General features: G+C 55.3%; 7 protein-coding genes across 7 annotated transcripts; 3 read left to right on the forward strand and 4 right to left on the reverse strand.

The window, feature by feature from the left end:
* The first annotated feature begins 73 nt into the window (after nt 1–73).
* On the forward strand, nt 74–1,275 carry BKA78DRAFT_76026 (uncharacterized protein). Its single transcript, XM_066893707.1, has 4 exons — nt 74–500; nt 570–661; nt 720–1,082; nt 1,194–1,275. Exons 1-3 carry the CDS (start codon nt 350–352, stop codon nt 978–980), a joined length of 504 nt encoding a protein of 167 aa, XP_066747701.1. The 5' UTR covers nt 74–349; the 3' UTR covers nt 981–1,082; nt 1,194–1,275.
* A 672-nt stretch (nt 1,276–1,947) lies between these two features.
* BKA78DRAFT_292469 (uncharacterized protein) lies at nt 1,948–2,421 on the reverse strand (the record flags this gene model as incomplete). The annotated part of the gene is made up of 1 exon (XM_066886061.1): nt 1,948–2,421. The coding sequence occupies one exon, from the start codon at nt 2,419–2,421 to the stop codon at nt 1,948–1,950; it is 474 nt and encodes a 157-aa protein (XP_066747702.1).
* Nucleotides 2,422–3,249: 828 nt separating this feature from the next.
* Nucleotides 3,250–7,724, reverse strand: BKA78DRAFT_349816 (uncharacterized protein; the record flags this gene model as incomplete). The annotated part of the gene is made up of 3 exons (XM_066890868.1): nt 3,250–4,027; nt 4,076–7,508; nt 7,553–7,724. 3 exons carry the CDS (start codon nt 7,722–7,724, stop codon nt 3,250–3,252), a joined length of 4,383 nt encoding a protein of 1,460 aa, XP_066747703.1.
* A 389-nt stretch (nt 7,725–8,113) lies between these two features.
* Nucleotides 8,114–11,132, forward strand: BKA78DRAFT_335199 (Alpha/Beta hydrolase protein; the record flags this gene model as incomplete). Its single annotated transcript, XM_066890214.1, has 3 exons — nt 8,114–8,140; nt 8,415–9,590; nt 9,671–11,132. The coding sequence occupies 3 exons, from the start codon at nt 8,114–8,116 to the stop codon at nt 10,889–10,891; spliced, it is 2,424 nt and encodes an 807-aa protein (XP_066747704.1). The 3' UTR covers nt 10,892–11,132.
* Nucleotides 11,133–12,232: 1,100 nt separating this feature from the next.
* On the forward strand, nt 12,233–13,841 carry BKA78DRAFT_329881 (cytochrome P450; the record flags this gene model as incomplete). Its single annotated transcript, XM_066889711.1, has 3 exons — nt 12,233–12,525; nt 12,577–12,966; nt 13,016–13,841. The coding sequence occupies 3 exons, from the start codon at nt 12,233–12,235 to the stop codon at nt 13,839–13,841; spliced, it is 1,509 nt and encodes a 502-aa protein (XP_066747705.1).
* Nucleotides 13,842–14,896: 1,055 nt separating this feature from the next.
* On the reverse strand, nt 14,897–16,537 carry BKA78DRAFT_76079 (uncharacterized protein). The gene is made up of 2 exons (XM_066893709.1): nt 16,147–16,537; nt 14,897–16,091 (listed from the first exon to the last, which is right to left on the reverse strand). The coding sequence occupies exons 1-2, from the start codon at nt 16,357–16,359 to the stop codon at nt 15,087–15,089; spliced, it is 1,218 nt and encodes a 405-aa protein (XP_066747706.1). The 5' UTR covers nt 16,360–16,537; the 3' UTR covers nt 14,897–15,086.
* A 711-nt stretch (nt 16,538–17,248) lies between these two features.
* BKA78DRAFT_247179 (putative autophagy protein Apg6) lies at nt 17,249–18,724 on the reverse strand (the record flags this gene model as incomplete). The annotated part of the gene is made up of 2 exons (XM_066884285.1): nt 17,249–18,585; nt 18,640–18,724. The coding sequence occupies 2 exons, from the start codon at nt 18,722–18,724 to the stop codon at nt 17,249–17,251; spliced, it is 1,422 nt and encodes a 473-aa protein (XP_066747707.1).
* Nucleotides 18,725–18,882: the final 158 nt, after the last annotated feature.

The following is an 18,882-nucleotide window of genomic DNA, read 5'->3' on the forward strand; positions in this document are numbered from 1 at the left end:
ACCAGGGGGCATCGAAGATCATGTCGGAATCATTGACGTGGCCGGCGCTGCCGACGACTCAGCGGCCCTCGGCAGCCGCTTCTGCCTGCCCTTGAGCTCCATGGGGCTTGGGCGCTCTTGGTTTGCCAATGGCGGTGCACACTGGATGAGGGGCTCATGTGGACATCAGGTAACGTGGGCGGCGAAAAAGGAGGCAAACAGGCGGCGAGACGCTCTCGTTGGCTTGTTGCGAGAGCCACTCGTTGCGACTTTGGCGGCCGCCCCGGAAGTGCACGACGATGCTGCGTTGATGTTTTACTGAACACGAACGACACGGACTGCTCTGGAGATTGGGAGTGGCGCATACGCGATGATTGCGCCTGTCTTGATCCGATGCAGAAGCTTGAGGCGGGATATCATATCCGCTACTATTGGATGCAGTCTGATGTGCATAGGACCAGGAACGGATAAAACAGTCGCGGCACGCGGAGGGATGCTGCATGTCGAGCTCCGTCTTCCAGGTAAAGCTGAACATTGAGAGGCTCCGTATCTTGTTCTTCTGGTGTGTTGAGTGGACTTGATGCAAGCAGGCTCGTCTTCCAAAGATCAACACCAAAGCTCACCCCTCGATTTTTCGAAATTTGCTCCTGTTTTCGCATCAAAAGCGAAAAAGAAAGCCATCGTTTGTCTCTCCAGTATTCCTTCGCTCGCTCTCGTTCCCCTTATCAATGTCTGTCCAGCCAAACCCTCATCCCCCGCCGCGGCATCGAGTCATTCTCCTCCACCCGTCGAATAAGCTTAATCGCGCAAACAGCGGCGGAAGAGCATGCCGCCTTCTCGAAAGAAAGCGGAAACGAAACAGAAAAAAAAAAAAAAAAAGACGCTCAAGCCACCAGCTACCCCTCGCACGCCATGCGGCTAAGCTCGAATCCAAATGCTTGAATGGTCAAATCAATTTGCCCATTCGCGGCTCGCTTTCCGCCGTGACCGGAGACGCATGATTGGGCCGCCGTGACGTCGATGGCGAGAACCTTGACGAGAGGTCGAGGTACATGCAGTTGTCGACCTCACATTTGTAAAACTGGGAAAGCCTTCAACATGCAGTATGAAAACCGAGCAAACGGAACAAACAGAAATGGATCCACTTCGAACGCCCCCTGTGACCCCCTCGTTCATCTTTTTGCATAGTGCTCACCAAGTCTTACCGTGTACAGTACCCAAGCACAAACAAGACGACGAGAGACATGCGTATGTACATGCGCCACCACGACGCCTCGCCCCCTCCCTCCATCCCCCTCCCCTGGATAAACCAAAACCAACCCAACGCTACCCAACAAACTTCACGCACCACCATGACGCCTCCCCACTCGACCGAAACCTAACCTATCCCGCTCGTCTCCGGCGATCTCATGGGTGGTGACTGGCGGTGGGTGGGTGATGGGTGGCCGCCGGCCAGCCAGCGGTTCCACGGCCCTTGCCATCAACACTCATTCGCCGTCTGTTCGATGTGGCGTCCGGTTGCCTCTGTGCATATCGCGTCGCGTCGGTGTCGCATCGCCCGTCGCATATCGGGTTCCAGAGGCCCGGGTACGCCACTTCTTGTCTTGTCTTCTTGCGCTGCCCTATGTATGTGAGAAGTCTTGTCGGAGCTCGTAGCGTCCGCGGAGGAGTAGGTTCGCGGACTGCCAGACTGGCTGCTTGGCTGGCGGGCTCGCCTGCACGACCTGCTTAACCCAAAGCGGGACTGGAGTTCTCCTTTCGTCTCTTTTCTTCTTTCCATGAGAACTTGTCTTTGGAACCTAGCTTCCATGTTACTACTTTGCCCACATGCACTTCACAGCGGAGAGTGTCCTCTCCAAAGTGGACCATGCCGTCGACGAAACTTGTTTGCTTGCTTTTTGGCACAAACAAGGTTGGCCACCACCCACCTTGTCCACTTACGTCACCCCCTCCTGTCGTGTCATGGCCTTAGGTAAACTTTTGGCGGGTTTTGTGGTCCACTCCAATTCCAGCATTGGTGCCATGTACCGATGTTGTTATTGTGTAGGAGAGGGGTTCTGAGAGGGATTTGGACGGGTGCGAAAGTGACGGAGGGACGGAGCGAGGTTGGAAGGAGAGGGGGGCTTTTAGAGCCCACTGGTTGATTGCTCCTGGATGCTCAATGTAGCAAGATGGCATCGTCGTGTCAACACACTGTTGCCAGCTGGCGCGGCTCGCAGAGACAGATGCACTCATGGCGGTGAAAGTGATGGGAAGGCCGGCCCACTTGCCCAAAAAACCACACTTCTTTAGGACAGAAGCAAAATCTCCAAGCGATCTACCTCTCCAAGTTATCATTTGACCACCACCACCACCACCACCACCACCGTCCTCCTCCTCCTCCCCAAACCCCTCCCCACCAGACAAATGACAATAGAAGTGCTCGTTGAGCGAATCCATCATTTTACTCCCTTTCCCACTGCTGCCGCCGATGACGCAGATGCTATCTGGGTATCTTAGGTACGGCACCTTCCCCATTCATGATCAGTGTGATGTGAGGACACAGCCACACGGCCCCCGCTGTTTTGAATCCTCTGCGGGGGCTCGCCGAGCGAGGAAAGTGAGGCGGCAAAAGGTGGTGTACGTATATTTATGCAGTCTCGCACCTACTACGATGGAAGGCATCTTGAAAAGGCTGCCGTGGCGCAATGACTCTGGGGCGCTTTTTTGGGAGTTGTTTTGGAGCGAGGGAGACAAGGAGCAGTAGGTAGCAAGTTGCTTTGTAGCCGTGTGCACAGGGAGCATTCGTGTATCTTCGCATGGACTTTGTGTGAATGTGGGCAAATGCGGATGCGGTAGACGATGGTAGTGGGTTCGTGAAGGTGCTGGCGTCGTGGCTCCAGATGACTGCGTTCTCACTCAAAAGGTTTTTCGTTACTTGACAGTCGGCTGATTTTTGATGGTTCGCTGTGTTTTGAAGCATTCGAAGAAGTATTGGAATACCCAGCATCCGTACATGCCGGGTATACTCTCAGTTGGTTTTGTGAAAATGAGAGAGGTAGATTTGAGTTCGGAACGATGTGGGGAGGTGTGGCTCCATAGCAAAATTGGACGTGGCGGTCTAGAGAGTCGCGAGTGGAAAACTTTTGAAATTTTGATATGGACAAGAAGAAATCACACAGGCCACCACCATACGAGGTTTCATCAATCCAAGCGCTCCAAACAATCGCCTCCTTCGCTTTTGTTCTCCAACATCCGCCTGTTCTCCACCGCTCATGCGTTCTCCCCAGCTCAAGCATACATCTCTTCATCTCCCTCCGTCGCATCACCAAACCCACCACCATCATACGTCGTCGTCGCCGTGCCCTTCCCTTTGCCCTTACCCTTGCCATTCGCTCCTCCCTCTGCTGAAGCTGCTGTCGCAGCGCTCCCGTTGATGAGGTGGTCAGTTCGAATGACGTACTCGTCCTCATCGTCATCATCGTCGTCGGCCGACACCTCTCGCACATTGTGGATGATGCCGCCATTGGACGGCTGCTGCGTCGACACAGCGTCAGGAACAGCGGCGGCCTTGCCCTTCCCCTTGCCGTTGCTCACCGCGCTCGGCTGCTGCAGAGGGGGTGACGCAGCTGATATTTTCAGCCCAGGCGTCGGCGCAGCCCCTTGGCGTGCCTCTGCCCCCTGCCCTTTATCGCCACCTTTGCCCTCCTTTCCGCTCTCCTCAAACGTGCGCCTCACGCGTTCATAGTGGCGCAGCTCGTCGACACTGACACTAGGAACGAGCTCGCCCTTGGCGGTGACAAAGTCCTGCTCTGTGACGACGACGGCCGTGTCGGCCTCCTCGGCAAAGTGGTCGAAGAAGTAGGCGGTGGAGATGGGCGGTTTGGCAGGTGTTTCTGCAGCGCGTGAGGCGTTGATGGACGCAACGCGTGCGTCTACGGCGCGTGCTTGCCGCGTGATGGCGTGGAGCATGGCGTCGGAGCAGAGAGCGTAGAGATCGGCTCCGGTGAAGGTGAAGGGGAGGGATGTAGCAACGTTGCGGAGGGATAAACTCGGATCGAGTGTGAATCTAGGAAATGTTAGTCAGGGGCCAAGTGATGTTGGGGATTCGACTAACTTTCGAGTCAACGCCTCCAAGATTGTCAACTGCTTGTCATGAGTGTCGCTGACACCCAGGTACAGCATCTTGTCGAAACGACCTGGTCTCAGCAGCGCCTGGTCGAGCAAGTCCGGCCTGTTGGTCGCGCCAATGACAAACACACCGCCACCACCGCCGTCGCCGTCACTCATGCCATCCAGCTCGGCCAGAAGCTGCGAGACGATGCGGTCCATGACACCACCGCTGTCTCCCTGGTTGCCTCTCTTGGGTGCAACCGAGTCCAGTTCATCAAAGAAGACGACGCACGGCCTCGCGTCCCTGGCGCGCTGAAATACGCGCCGCACGTTTGCCTCCGACTCTCCAATGTACATGTTCAGCAGCTCAGGACCTTTGACGGAGAAGAAGTTGAGCGAAAAGGACGTTGCAATGGCCTTGGCCAGGAGCGTCTTGCCCGTTCCAGGAGGTCCGTAGAACAGAATACCACTTCGTTTCTTCATGCCGCGAGCGAAAAGCTCTGGCCTTGACAACGGCAGCTGGATGGTCTCGGTCACGGCGTCCTTGACATGCTCCAGACCACCCACGTCGCTCCACTGGACGTTGGGAATCTTGGGCGCGCCAATGGCGTCGGCAAAGTTCTTGCGAGCTGCTTCCACTGCCGCAATGAGATCTGTTGAAGTTAGGCTCACAGCTGAAGGACCCCCTGCAACCTCCAAATCTTGGATCGTAATAGGGGTGTCCGAGAGTGTTGAATTCTTGCTTGCAGCGGAGATCAGTGAATCGAGACGGTTGCGCTTCAAGACGAGGGCGCGATCAATGACGTCGACAAGATCGCCGGCGACAAGTGCCGCAGTCTTGACGGCAATATTAGACAAGTCTACGTCTGGAGAAAGTCTTATGCCGGAGTCCTCAACAATACTGTTGAGTATGCCTTCTCTTTCTCCCTCATCTGGAGCAGACATTTCAAGCTCATGTGTAAAGAGTCCGCGGATGCCATCAGGGATCTTGTCCGCTTCGGTGCTTGTTGCGATGAGGACGCGAGAGTCTGACAAGATTTCTTTGAGCGCCGAGACCATGCGGTCCGCGTTCAGGGCGTCGATGTGTTTGATTACAAGAGCAGTGTACCCAGAGCCACATGCGAGCACTCTTTCGGCCCTTGCTTTCAACGTAGTCTCTGTCTTGACATCTCCACCGCCGGCGCCCTCGGTGAGAATATCAAAAGCATCAATCGTGAATGCATGTAAACCCAAATCTTCGCAGGCCTTGGTGACCGTTGTGGCCTTGCCAATGTGGCGCTGTGAAGAGGTGATGAGTAGGGCCAGCGGAGGAAGGCCAAGATGCATGGCTCGCGGGCTAGTTGCGGCCGATACCAGCTCTCGGACGCGCCGACGCAGAGAAGAGACATAAGGTTTGGGTAGGTCTGACATGCTTACAGGCTTGCTCGTGGCTCCACCCGAGGATGCGGGAGTTCGTTTAGCCTTGAGGTAGTACTGCCAGGAATTCGACACTGCCGATGGTACCTTGCCTTGTTCACTGCCGGCCTGCTTCATTTTGGTGTTTGTGGCATCCACAGAGACTACCCCTCCCCAGATGTCATTGGAGAGGTCGCCGCTCTCACGGGCCTCTGCAGAGACTGCTGGCGTGACACTTCCAACTTTGAACCATGCGACACTCTTAAGTCTGCATCCAGCATCCGGTGAAGCGTTATTCAGACCATCGGATTTTGATGTAGAGAGTAGCTCTTCAGATGCCATCTCACCTTCAGGAGTCGAGCTCTGGAAAACAGCCCGTCCCAAATCCTCGTCTACAGCGATTGCAACAAGATCTCCGCTCTTCAAGATCCGACGTTTCTGCTCAAAAAAGTCTTTCAAGCCCGTAAAAAGACTTGGCTGCAGAGACTTCTCCATTGATAGAGGGGTGGAGACCTTGACAATGGTGACTTCAGCAGCGAAGGGAGGCAGTGATGTGGCAGTGATCTTAGGCTGCTTGTTGAACGATTTTGGCAGAGTTGACGTTGGCGACTGGAGAGCAGAAATTCGCAAGTGGGAGGGGTTGCCAAGATTTGTCAGGAGTATGGGAGACAGGTATGCCTGGCCACTCTGACCGGAGTTGGCATAGCTGAATTGTCTTTGGTGTCCGCGATTCACGGGATAGCGCGACCGTTTCTTCGACATGATCTCAGGAAGTCCAAATATCTTGACAGCTCGAAAATCCTTAGATTCGTCTTCGCCTCCGAAAGCATTGCTTAGACCCCAAGAGCTAAGCCCATGACCCCGGGGCTCTTCCGATGGTTCGACACGCACCCAGTCGCCAGAAAAGCAGCCAATTTTGACAAGCATGTTGGTGTCGACAAAGACACGGGCCTCTTCGTCATCGTCAGAGCCGGGCTTGGGATGCAACATCTCCTCCGGAATTTTTTCTAGCAATCCTGTTGCTTTGAACACTCTCCGGCTTCCTCCTCCACGAGCGGTGCCCGAGGTGAATGTGGAATACACTGATGCCGCTCCAGGACTCATGATGCCGTGTGTTGCATCACCAGCTCGTGGGGTAGCTGAAGTCCATGCAGAGAGTACGCCGGAAGACTGCGGCGGCAAACTTGGGGCGCTCAGAGATATCATGTCATCTGAGTCGTCCGAAAGATCATCTGCTTCAGTGCCAGAAGCCTCAGATTCCAGGTTATCAGTAGCAGACGCATCGTCCTCAGATGGGGGAGATGGTCCGGTCGAAAGCCCTTCTTCATTGGCAGAGTAGAAGGAGGTGGTGTCATCGTCATCGCTCGAGCCGCCCAACCTCCGAGGACTAGGTGCAACAGGACGCGATGCTGTAGATGATTTCGTACTGCCCCGTGAATGTAGCACTACTATGCGCGTGCTCGGCAGCAGCAACCCTTGCGCGACAGGCTCACAAGACAGGACTTTGGCAGGTGGGGGTGTTTGATGAGTGATTGGATGTCCAGCAATGGGCAGCGGCAATTGATCTCCCGCATGTACAATGTTTGGCGCCTGTAATGCCATGCGAACTGCATCTTTCCACTCACGCTCTTGTCGCGCAGGATCCGGCTTCTTTGCTCCAGTTCCGTTCGGCTTCCCCGCTCCGAAGCCGCCTCCGTACTTTTCTTTGACCTCGTCCAACTTGCTGAGCGCATTCGAATCAATGCTCACAAACACAGTGTCCAGTCCAAGCGGTACGGCATCCAGAATACGAATTTCAAGCGGGGTATCTTTGCGCGGCATGCGATTCAGAGTCTGGAGGGTGTTCACAAAGGACTGTAGAGCAAGAGACCGAGCGGGAAACTGGAGCGACGAATGGGCGCGCGGAGTGGTGTCGTCTTTCGCGGCAGCGCGGACAGGAAGAATTGTCCAAGAAACTGACGATGGAGAGACGGCGGAAGTGGGCAGCCAGGGCGTGATTGCTACATGGTGTACGCGGTTTTGGCCAGCCTCGGACGCGTCGCCTGACAGGTCAGCAAGAGGAGCATTGCTAAGCTTGAGAACGTACCAGAGGACTTTGCAGCAGCGGGAAAGAGGTCGGCAAAGAGGTCGTCGGACAAGATGCCACCATGTCCCTTGACGCGGTCGTCGAGGACCAAATGGGCGGATATGGAGGGCTTGTCCTGGCGCCTCCTCCTCCGCCGTCTCTTGCGCAGATTAACAGTGGCATTTACAGCCATGTTTGGCGGCGGGAGGAATCAAGAGGTGACGGGTAATCGTTTGCAAGTGTCATCAACGGTCGTCGGGCTGTTGGAGCTCGCGCCGCAACAACGGTGCCGAGGTAAACGATCGATGTGCGCGCCGCCGGGTAGCGGGCGTGCGGCGACCAGCTCTGTGGGGAATGGGGTGTCGTTGCAGGAACCGGAATGGCTCAGTTGGTGCCTGCCTGGTCGCATCGAATAATGCAATGTTCAATGCACAGACGGAGCCTTCAGTCGGATTTGACCTTGTCTTCCCGCGTCGTGCGCGCAACATGGCAACCATCTCGACGACCAAGGTTCAGTAGGGTCATCCAGGCGAGCGGCTTCACATGGATGGCGACGCGGGACGCCCTATGTGCGCCCCCAACATGGGCGCGGATACGTCATCCTCCGCCGTTTTGTTCGTTTCCTGGTCTGTCACGACCTCACATCCTACTGAAACCCTCGTCATCCTGGCACAAGGCTACTTTCCAACCAGCAAAAGCCTATGCGCTGCCAACTTGATCCTTCGTTCACGAAAGCCGTATTTTTCTACGCCACCCCCGGGCCCCTGATGCCAACCGAGCCGCCTGTTGTTGCTGAGATTCATATGACCTCCGCCAGCCATTCCAACTGCCCCTCATTCGACCCGAATCGATAGAGATGCCTTCGGCCACCCTCGTCACCCAGAAACCAAAGCACAAAACACGGCCAATCCACGAGCCCGCCGTCGAATTCGCCCACCAATCCGAGCGCCTTGGCCTCTACACTCACAAGCAGGAAGACGATCAGACGGGTTCCACGCATGCGGTCGAGGCGAGATTTGTGACGGGGCGCGACCCAGTCATAGAGACGGCAAATGGCGGACGCTTGCCTGCAGTGCCAGTCGACGAGGCCGTCAAGCTAAACAATCTCAAGAACCATCTCGAAGAGCACGGCACGCCAGAGGGCAATCGCATCCACGACTGCGCGCAAAATGGACATTCTCATGGCAAAAGTTCAACTGCTGAAAGCATGCATTCCAAGCAGTCTTCAGAGCCAGATGCCCCTCTGAGGCAGGCCATACCCGTGTCCAAAACGCACCCTCTCTTTCCTCCGCTGCCCATGTACGGACCGCCGACCTTGATGAGGAACGTACAGTGCATGGCGCTCCGTATATCGTCGGCCATCTTGTCATTTTGTTTCCTCTATGTCATCTTTCTGGGCGCCATATTCACGAGTCTACCGATAGGTGTCAAATGGGTCTGGAGGACGATGACTTTTCGGGATCCGAACATGTACAGACCGTTCTACCACGAGGAGAAGAAGAGAAAACAGGCTCGTAAAGAGGCCGAGAGGTCATGGAAAAAGAGCATGCACAAGGAAGGTGCGCAAGACAAGATCAATCCTGATAGGGAGGATATGCCCGGCCAAAACAGCGAATATGTGCCTACTGAGGGTGGTCCTGATACCTTTCCGTGCGACGTTGGTTATTATGCGCGTCGCGTAGGGCTAGACTGTGAGACCTTCAAGGTACAGACCGAGGACGGTTTTATCCTAGACCTGTGGCATCTGTACAACCCTCGCGAATATCGCCCGGCAGACTCTCCGACTCGCGCACCCAACTCTCCAGAAATCTTCCGCTCCGAAGACGACAATTCGGCCGGCCAGTTCCCCTTTGGTAAAAGAAGATATCCAGTCCTCATGATCCACGGTCTTTTGCAGTCGGCTGGTGCTTATACCTGCAATGACGAGGAAAGCCTTGCCTTTTATCTAGCAAAAGCGGGCTATGATGTCTGGCTCGGGAACAATCGCTGCGGTTTCTCGCCTGAGCATAGTCTTCTCAGCTATGGCGATCCGCGAATGTGGGCCTGGAACATTCGCCAGGTACGTTGTTTGACACCAATCAGAGGTCCCGATGGTCCTTGTCCTGCTGTCCAGATGAGCTAACAACCTTTTTTTGTCAGATGGGAGTAATGGACTTGCCTGCCCTCGTCAGTCGCGTCCTCCACGAAACCGGATTCCCCAAGCTCGGTCTCATCGCCCACTCGCAAGGTACCACTGAGACCCTCGTGGCGCTAGCAAAAGACCAGCGCCCCGAGCTTGGGGAAAGGATTTCCGTGTTTTGTGGACTTGCCCCTGCCGCGTATGCTGGCCCTTTGGTTGGCAAGATCTACTTCAAATTCATGCAAATTATTAGCCCGGCCATGTTCCGTATCATCTTTGGAATTCACTCCTTTATTCCATTGATGATGTTCATGCACGCCATCTTGCCAGGCAAAATCTACGGCGCCCTTGGATACCGCATCTTCAGCTTCATGTTCGATTGGAGTGATGATCGCTGGGAGAAGGACCTACGCAGCCGTATGTTCCAATGGTCACCTGTCTACGTGTCTGCTGAGAGCATGCGGTGGTGGCTTGGTCGAGAATGCTTCGCCAGGCAAAAGTGCATCTTGGCGACGCGCGAGGAAAAGGAGGCCGAGGAGAAGGAGGACATGCAGGAGGAACAGAATGCTGCTCTCAGAGACTACTACAAGCACGACTCGGCATTCAAGCGACACGAAAACCAACCGTCGTCTTCATCATCGACCAAATCCAACGGGAAGGATACAGGCAACGTTCGTCCTTCCTCACGACGCGCACACCCGTCGCGCAACTATTCGACGTTCAGTCCAGCCCCTGGACATAGCCCATCTCCATCGCCAACACGCACTTCGCCAACTGAACGCAGCCGCTATGCATGGTACGGACCGTCCGCTCCTCCGATGGCCTTTTGGGTTGCTGGCAGCGACGACCTTGTCGACGGACGTCGGCTTCTGCGACGTTTTGAGCGCGGTCGTGAGCCATACGTCGACGTGGTGCACAGCAAAATCATCGAGGGCTATGAGCATCTTGACGTGATTTGGGCCATGGACATGATTGACAAGGTCGGACGCGAGGTAAAGGAGGTGATCTGGCGGACAGCGCCGAACGAATTGAGAGAAGCATGTAGAGTCCCTTCTGGATGCGAAGAAGTTGACTTTTGGATGAGTCGCCAGGAGAGACGAGAGGCTGAGGGTGGTGCGGACACTGAGGAAGCGCGGATGAATGGACGAGTCAGCTCGGTCGAAGTGGCCGCGACAGCTGGAGAGTGGACGGAGCAGATCAAGAGAGCGAGTGAAGAGAGGAAGAATTCGACGACTTCTTGATGAGTTATGGGGAACGAACGGTACTGATGAGGATGACTTGGGTAGAATTTGTTGGACTTTGGCATATCTGGTGTATGGGTACATGATTGCATGGCAATGTTTACGCATAACTACATCTATAGGAATAGGTAATGACCAACTGCATCCAAGCACTTGTCGAGAACAGTGATGAATTGTCCCTGTTCTGGCTTGAAGTGACTTGCGGGAGGCTTGGAGAATGACAGTTTCTGATTCGCTCCCAAATGTCGATCGAAGGTCTTGCCCGTCCCTCCCGTGCCGCCCACAACGTCGTCCCGTTTTACACGCGGCGGCTGGGATCTCCAAACAAACACTGCAACAGCAACTCCAGCAGGATTCCAAAATACGGTGGATGGTCCCGCGTGCCCGCGCCTTTTGGCTTTCTTTGGTCCTTCAGACCACCGACGGGTCTGACACGGATGAAGCTAGACCGTGCCAAAGACTTGGCCGACTAAACTAGGGCGCAGGCTAACGACGGCTTTGCGAGTACGATGGACTGGTTGCTGGTGGATGAATTTACTTGGGTTCGTCGTCCTTTGCTCAGTGGTTGTCCGGCGTATGTGCCGATATGGACAGCGAGATAGAGGTAACCGAGGGACGCGGTAGTCGTTGTCGGTGTGACACAGACAGCTGTAGTGCGCGCAGGCCCAAGTCCGGTACCCACGCGATACGACTGCATTCCCAAGGCGACGACTGGTGCGTGGTGGTGTTAGGGAAGTTTGGGCAAAATATGTTGCCGCCTTGGGTACTGGGAGCCGAGTCGAGCTATGGCTACGTCTTTTCCAGCTCCTCCCCCGCGTTGGCCAGAGACCCCGCTCCCTGGGTGCATCTCTCGCTTCACGGGCCAACCAGTGTGCAACCAACCGCCACCCCCAGATTTCCAATGACGAGAATTGGGGAGGGGTAGCTTGACTGCCGACCCTCGAAACCTCCTGGCGGCTCTCGGCTACTCTACCACAGCTCTTCGGTTTGTAAACCCGGCTCGCCATGCCCACCGCTGATTGGCTCCGCACCATGCGCGTGAGCTCGTCGACACGCCGTCGCCAGCCGCCATGCCTAGCTATAAGGTCTGCCATGTGCGAACCATGACGGCGGTGGATGTTTGAGGAAGAGCTTTCTCTGGCGCGACGACGTCAACGACCACAACGACCCTCAAAAGCGCACGACCACGCTGCGGCGCGGCTTTTCGACTGTTTCTTCCCTCTGATCCTTCAGCTCCGCAGCTCTGGAACTTGGCCCCTCGCCAAAACATTCTGCGGTCCGACTTTCAATTCTTACCAAAACCTCCTCGCTGGGGAACGGTTCGATTCAGCTGTATTCGCAATGATTGTCGACCTCCTCTTTAGTCCCTGGTCGCTTCTGGCGCTGGCCGTCCTCTACTACCTCCTCCCATACATCCGCAACAAGGGCATTCGCGACATCCCCGCTCCGTTCCCTGCCCAGTTTTCCAACCTTTGGTTGCTATGGCAGTGTCGCCAGGGACGTCGCTACCTCGCTGTTCATGACTTGCACAAGAGACTGGGGACGTTTGTGCGGATACAGCCCCATCATGTCTCGATAGCAGATCCTGACGCTATTCCGCTAGTCTATGGACATGGCAATGGCTATCTGAAGAGGTAAGTTGGCGCTCAGGTTCAACCAAAGAAGCATTGCTAATCAACATCCAGCGAATACTACGAAGCATTCGTCTCCATCCAGCGCGGCTTGTTCAGCACCAGAGACCGCGCCGAGCACACGAGAAAACGCAAGACCGTCTCCCACACCTTCAGCGCCAAAAGCGTTGGCCAATTTGAACAATACATGCACAACAATATTGAAGATCTGATTGCCCAATGGGACCGCATGTCAAAATCGGCTGGCGGTGACTACGCACACATGGACGCCCTGCACTGGTTCAACTACCTTGCTTTTGACATCATCGGAGACCTGGCTTTTGGAGCTCCATTTGGCATGCTCAAGGAGGGAAGGGATTACGCTGAAGTTCGAGAAAGCCCGGATGCTCCGCCCAAGGTTGCTCCAGCTATCCAGGTGTTGAACAGGAGGGGTGAGGTGTCTGCGTAAGTGACATCCCTCGACATTGAGAAAATTACTCTGACCATGGTCCAGCGCTCTTGGTTGCATCCCTTGGTTGAAGAAATACGCAAAGCACTTCCCCGACCCCTTTTTCTCCCAGGGCATGGAAGCAATTGAGAACCTGGCTGGAATCGCCATTGCTCGCGTCAAGCAGCGCCTCGACAATGCCGACAAGATTGACCGTGTCGACCTGCTCGCGCGCCTCATGGAAGGCAAAGACGAAACAGGACAGAAGATGGGCCGCGCAGAGCTGACAGCGGAAGCGCAAACGCAGCTCATCGCCGGCTCCGACACGACTAGCAACACGTCGTGCGCCCTGCTCTACCACTGCCTGCGGCATCCAGAGGTGATCAAGAAGCTCCAATCTGAACTCGACAAGGCGATTCCGGACATCGAGACGCTGCCGCAGTTCTCCATGGTCAAGGATCTGCCGTACCTGGACGCCGTCATCAAGGAGACGATGCGCATCCACAGCACGTCATCGCTGGGCCTGCCGCGCATCGTCGCCGCGCCGGGCCTCACCTTTGGCGGCAAGTACTTCCCGCCCGGCACCGTCGTGTCTGTCCCCTCGTACACCATCCACCACTCGACCAAGGTGTGGGGCCCTGATGCCGACGAGTTCCGCCCCGAGCGCTGGGAGACGGTGACCGAGGACCAGAAGGCTGCTTTCATCCCCTTTAGCTATGGCCCGCGCGCCTGCGTCGGCCGCAACGTTGCTGAGATGGAGCTCGCCCTCATCGTGAGCACCGTCTTCCGACGTTACGAGTTTGAGCTTCGCCAGGGCGAGATGGAGACACGTGAGGGCTTTTTGAGGAAGCCGTTGGGACTGGAGGTTGGCATGAGGAAGAGGGCGGCATAGGGCAGGATCACGGAAAGGGTGAGGGGGGGTTGAAAAAATTGTCATCTTGTTGATATTCGAGGCGCTGCGGATGGGCGACCTTCGGTTGTTGATGTTGTATCTATCCAGGGTTTTCACGGGCTTGTCATTTGCGCTGGCTTCTTGCACAGCTAGCTCTTGGTCATGATGGGACGACTGTATGTAGATATTCCATCCTTCTGTCTATACCTGAGTTGGCACCCACAGTCAAACTTATGCAGTGCAAAGACGTCGTCTCTCTCCGTCTGTTCACTTGTGGACTCCGGCGGACAAGATCGGCGGCTACCTGAAAGCCTCGGGCCTTGTTGATGCTCCCACGCTCCCCTCCCTACCTTCCGACTTTCATCGCCGCCTCTCTTCTTTTCCCAGTTCCATCTCCTGTTCCAACCGACGTCGAAATAGACACCAACACAGCTTGGCTCGGCATAGCTTAGCACCCAAAAGTCAAAGCCAAAGTTGGAAGCGAAAGCGAAAGCGAGCACAAGTCAGGCAGGGGTCGCGGAGGAAGTCTGTCGGGGGCAAGATGGCAGACATGACACCAAGTCGAGGCGAGCCGGGGAAAGAAAGGGATTCAATTTCAAGGGGACACGCGTCGAGTGGTGGTGCTGGACCCATGGGTCGTCCCCCTGTCGCCCCCGTCTCCTGTCGCTCAACGTCATGCGTCAACCGCAGTTTGCGGCTCAACCTCCAACCTCCAACCTCTTTTGCTCTTTGTGGAGGCCTGCGACTCGCGCCCCTCCCGCCCCTCCCATTTCCCAACCACGTCAATTGGGATTGGGCGTCGAGAGTCAGTTCTGTATCAATCCCACGAAAGGGTGGGCCAAGCGTGGCGGTTCACTGCGTGTGAGACAAGAGCTGAAATGGTGTTGGAAGACATGAGTATTCTTGGCCTAATACCACGTCACAATCCCTCCAGTTACCACGATCCCAAAAACAGACAGAGTGAAAATCCCCAAGGCGCTTTGGAGAACAGTTGGCGGAGAGGTATAAACGGAAGAAAGGGGTATACAAAAAGCCGCCAGCCATCGCCATCAGCGTCAGCCGCGTGTTTGGTGGGAGGAAAAGCAAAATCAAACAGCTCGAGACAAGAAAAAAAGGAAAACAGAAACAGATGATGCAACAGCTCAACAAACTGCAACTCCACTCATTGCTTTTGCTCCGCTTCCCAACTCTTTCCACTTCCTCGAAGCCCAACACTCTTGGCAAGTTCCCAGCCACCAAAGATTCTTAAGCTTCCATGCAGCTTATCAATTCGTCATCGCTCTTGTCCCAATTGCACCTCGCACTGTACCGGATATTCGCCGTGTAATTGTGCGTTCCCTCGCCTTGCAGGTTGACGTTGACAAGACTATGTTGCAAATCCTGGCTAGCAGCAGGGACGTGGTGGTGGAAGAGCTCCGGGTTGACGCTGAAGCAGCGCAATTCGTGTGCACGGCAGCGTGTGTGCATCCACATGTCCCAGGCCTGCTCTGCGCCCATTTTGAATTCGTCGAGGATGCGTGCAATGGAGCGTGCGTTGACGGCGTAGGCGAAGGTACAAATGGGCCCTGCAGCGTACTGCACCCATCGCGTGTTTGGAGTGTTGCTAAGGCGTTGGTCATATGATGTTACAAATGCGGGAAGCGTCGAGTCGTTGAGTAGAACGTAGTCATCCGTGAACGGATCGTGTTTGCGTTTCGCGCCCACGAGTTTGCGGCGTTTGGGGATTTCCCAAGCACTGTGAATTCGGCCACTGTACAGGTCGTCCTCTTCCTCGTCCGTAGCTCCGGCACCTGGTGTGGCCGTTGGGGGTTCAGGCTCATCTATCTCTTCGGGGAAAGGCAGGCGCTCGCCGCAGTGACCAAGCCAGAGGATGTCCCAATGATTACCCCACGGCCAGCCGGGGGCGGCCGTGGCATTGGCCGGCGTTGAGAGGTTGCGCACAGCGGACGCTACCATCTTGGCCTGGTCGTGAATTTCCACATCCCAGTCCGCATCGTCCTCAAGAATGAGGACCGACGAGTAATTGCCATTGCGTGCCGCATGGAGGACCTGGAGATGACCGAGCCAGGCACGCGCGCTACCCTCATTGAGGGTCCCAGAAAGGCTATTTGCCATGAATGCGTTCACTTCGGGCTGACTTGGAGGGACCTGGGGCGGAATCGCAATGGTCAGATTGGTGCGATTGGCCGCAAACACCAGCCCGTCAGATCGCCAGCTAGCCCATGGCGAGACTGCAAAGATGGCTTCGAACTGTCAAGTGTTCCATCAGCACATGCAGAGTGAGATTGAGATTGCGCAGACATACTCCTAGGGTGGCATTTTCTGTGCCGCCCGGCTGCTTCTTGCCAGCACCGATCGACTCGAGAAGCTTGGATGGAGCGAGAGAGGATGGAGAGAAGTTGGAAATGCTTTTGACCGTGTCTGGGCCCGGTTGTTTCCAGAGTACGAAAAAAATGACAGCCACGAGAACGAATGAAATGAGACCGCTTGAGCGGCGAGAATGAGTGCAAGGCAACATCGAAATAATCGGTACAGTGAGGTCGTTTCTTATAGGTCCATAGTAGCGTAGAACAGGTCGAATGTGGGTGACAAGGCGGAAAGCGGAAGGAGCGGAGGAATCGATAGCCAACTATCTTGCGGGCTTCACCCACCGGCAGCACCTCACAGGGGCCGCGAAACACGAAGAAAGGGCAGATAGAGAGTTAAAAGTGTGTTTGAGGGAGCCGTGGTACTTATTGGACGGCATCGTAGGGCTGCGGGGATAGTGGTACCGAAATAGGAGCGTGCCCAGAGGATGGGGAACGCCTACAAGGTCCCTGTCCTCCGGCAATTGGTCCAGAGTCAAAAAACCTTCAAGCGATTGAGGAAAATGAGATGAAGCGGACCTCCCGCATGGGCTTGGCAGAGCGGCGGAATCGCCCAGGCCCCTTGATTTGCCCGGCCGTGGCGCTTCTGTCAGTGCCAAAGTTTCATGGCGCTCCCAGTAAGCGGATTGATAAACCACCTCAAAATCTCCTCCACCGACCAGATCTCCCGATTAAAGTTGTTGCTTGATGTCCGCGCTTTGATGCGGCGAAGACTTCCTCACATCACACCGTGTTACGCCGCGTTTCGGCCCTCGGCGCTCCCGAGCGCGTAATGCAAGCCGTAAAACACCACATTTCCCGTTGGCCCCTGCGCTCTATCGCCATCCCCACAGACGCTTCTTGGCTGCTCGCTCCGACACTGTCGATCCCGAAATTGTTATACGCGTCTCACGAGATGTGGTTTCCTGACATCTGCCTCGAGTCGTCGCTGACCCCCAACCTTTGACTCGTCGAAGTCGCTAGGACGAGGTTTCTCAGCGGCTCAACACAGCTAACATAGACTGCGTAACGTTGTTCCAACAAGCTGAACGCTCCTTGCCTTCATCCCTGCCTTCGCGTGGTCCGTTGTTGGTGGTCCATGTCGCTGGTAGCCGCAAGCAAGTACTTGCAGCAAATCAAAGTGTCCTTGCACGCTCGCGTCCACGTTTCCTCTTGGTTGAAACTCAGCTTTATACTCTGGTCGCGAATCTTGTCCTTTCGGATTGTGTATGGCAATTTGAAGTTGGTAGATTCGTCGATCTGCCTAAGACACTCCAGGAACGCGACCATGGCGCTGTCAAATCGTCGGTGCAGAAATCCGAGTCCAAGCGGCATGTCTCCGCTGCAATATAGCTCGAGCGTGGTGATTTTGGGCTTCGGTTGATGCGCCGGATCGTCTGTCGAGGCTGATTGCGGGTAGTCGTACTTTTCGATGGTAGAGGTCGAACCCATGGGGCATAGCTTGTAGCCTTTGAATGTGTACTGAATTTTCTCTGCAACCGTTGCAAGCAGCAAACAAGTCTGACCCCATGCGGCGTTGATCTCATCCCAACCAACCATAACGGCTGATGTTCTGCCGAGGCGAAGTCCGTTGATGGTTGCGAAGTTGCCGTCGTGTCCAATAGTGAAGGTGTCATTGTAAACGTTTGTTCGCTGGAGGCGTCGAACTTGCTTGATGTCGTGGTCAAACCGATTGTTGATTCGATCGCGTTCACTCTGGAAGTTTGCCAGTGTGACGGCGAAAGCGTTGCGCTCCCGCCAAAATGCTTCTTCTTCCTTGTCCAGCTCTTGTGCCTCCTCATCGAGCTGGGCGATTTCTTCATCCATGGCCGCCTTTTCCTTTTCCAGCCTTTCCAGTTCCTTGAATGCAGCCTTTTCTTGCTTTTTGATGTCTTCTAGACTTTTCTTGGCTTGTTCTTGTTCCTCGTCGGTAGGTATATCTGCATTCGCTTGTCGTAGATATTCGACGTAGGCGTCTCGCTCCTTTGTTGCGGTGGTCAGGCGTTTCTGCAGCTGCTCGACCAGCAGTTCCGTGCATTCGATGCAGATTGGATGATCGATGTCAGATCGCGCCGACAAGACTTCGAAGAGCCGTTGGACCGTCTCCATCTTATGCGACATGCTCTGATCGAGACTGTCGTGTGCCCCTCCATGACCGTCATTTGGAACTTTGTGTCGTCCTGAGGGGACTACTTGGGACTCGGTGAGCATGACGAAGGACATGGAGGGATGGTGCTTGGATTCGCGACCACTGCGACTCGAGGGAACAGTGCGCTTGAACATTGGCGCTGTGGCCTTAGTTGCGACTCGATCGTAGGCATCGCGGCGGTCTTGTGAATATGTTGGGCGGGACTGATGGAGATATTGAGATCTTTGCTTGACCGAGGGACTGGTAGAATCTGTAGAAGATCAGAACGACAACTGATACATGCGTTGGCGTTGGGGCAACAGACCAGTTATCAACTTGAATGCTGCTGGGTTCAAGTCTTCGAGGGATGGGTCGAGCTTGACCGGAGTCCGGCATTTTTGGCAGTACATGGCGGGCGATGGACTCGAGCGAAGAATGGTTATCGGGAGAAGGTTCTTTGCGGAAGCGAAGTCATGGTGCGGGAGGTGAGTGTGGGGTGGTGAGAAGAATGAGCGTTAGGTGCATGTGGCTGCGGGCAACCACCTCACCAGGGAAGGAGAAGGGCAGC

The sequence above is a fragment of the Phyllosticta capitalensis genome (assembly GCF_038381095.1).
Source record: "Phyllosticta capitalensis strain CBS 128856 chromosome Unknown BKA78scaffold_2, whole genome shotgun sequence".
NCBI classification, from domain to species: Eukaryota; Fungi; Ascomycota; class Dothideomycetes; order Botryosphaeriales; family Phyllostictaceae; genus Phyllosticta; species Phyllosticta capitalensis.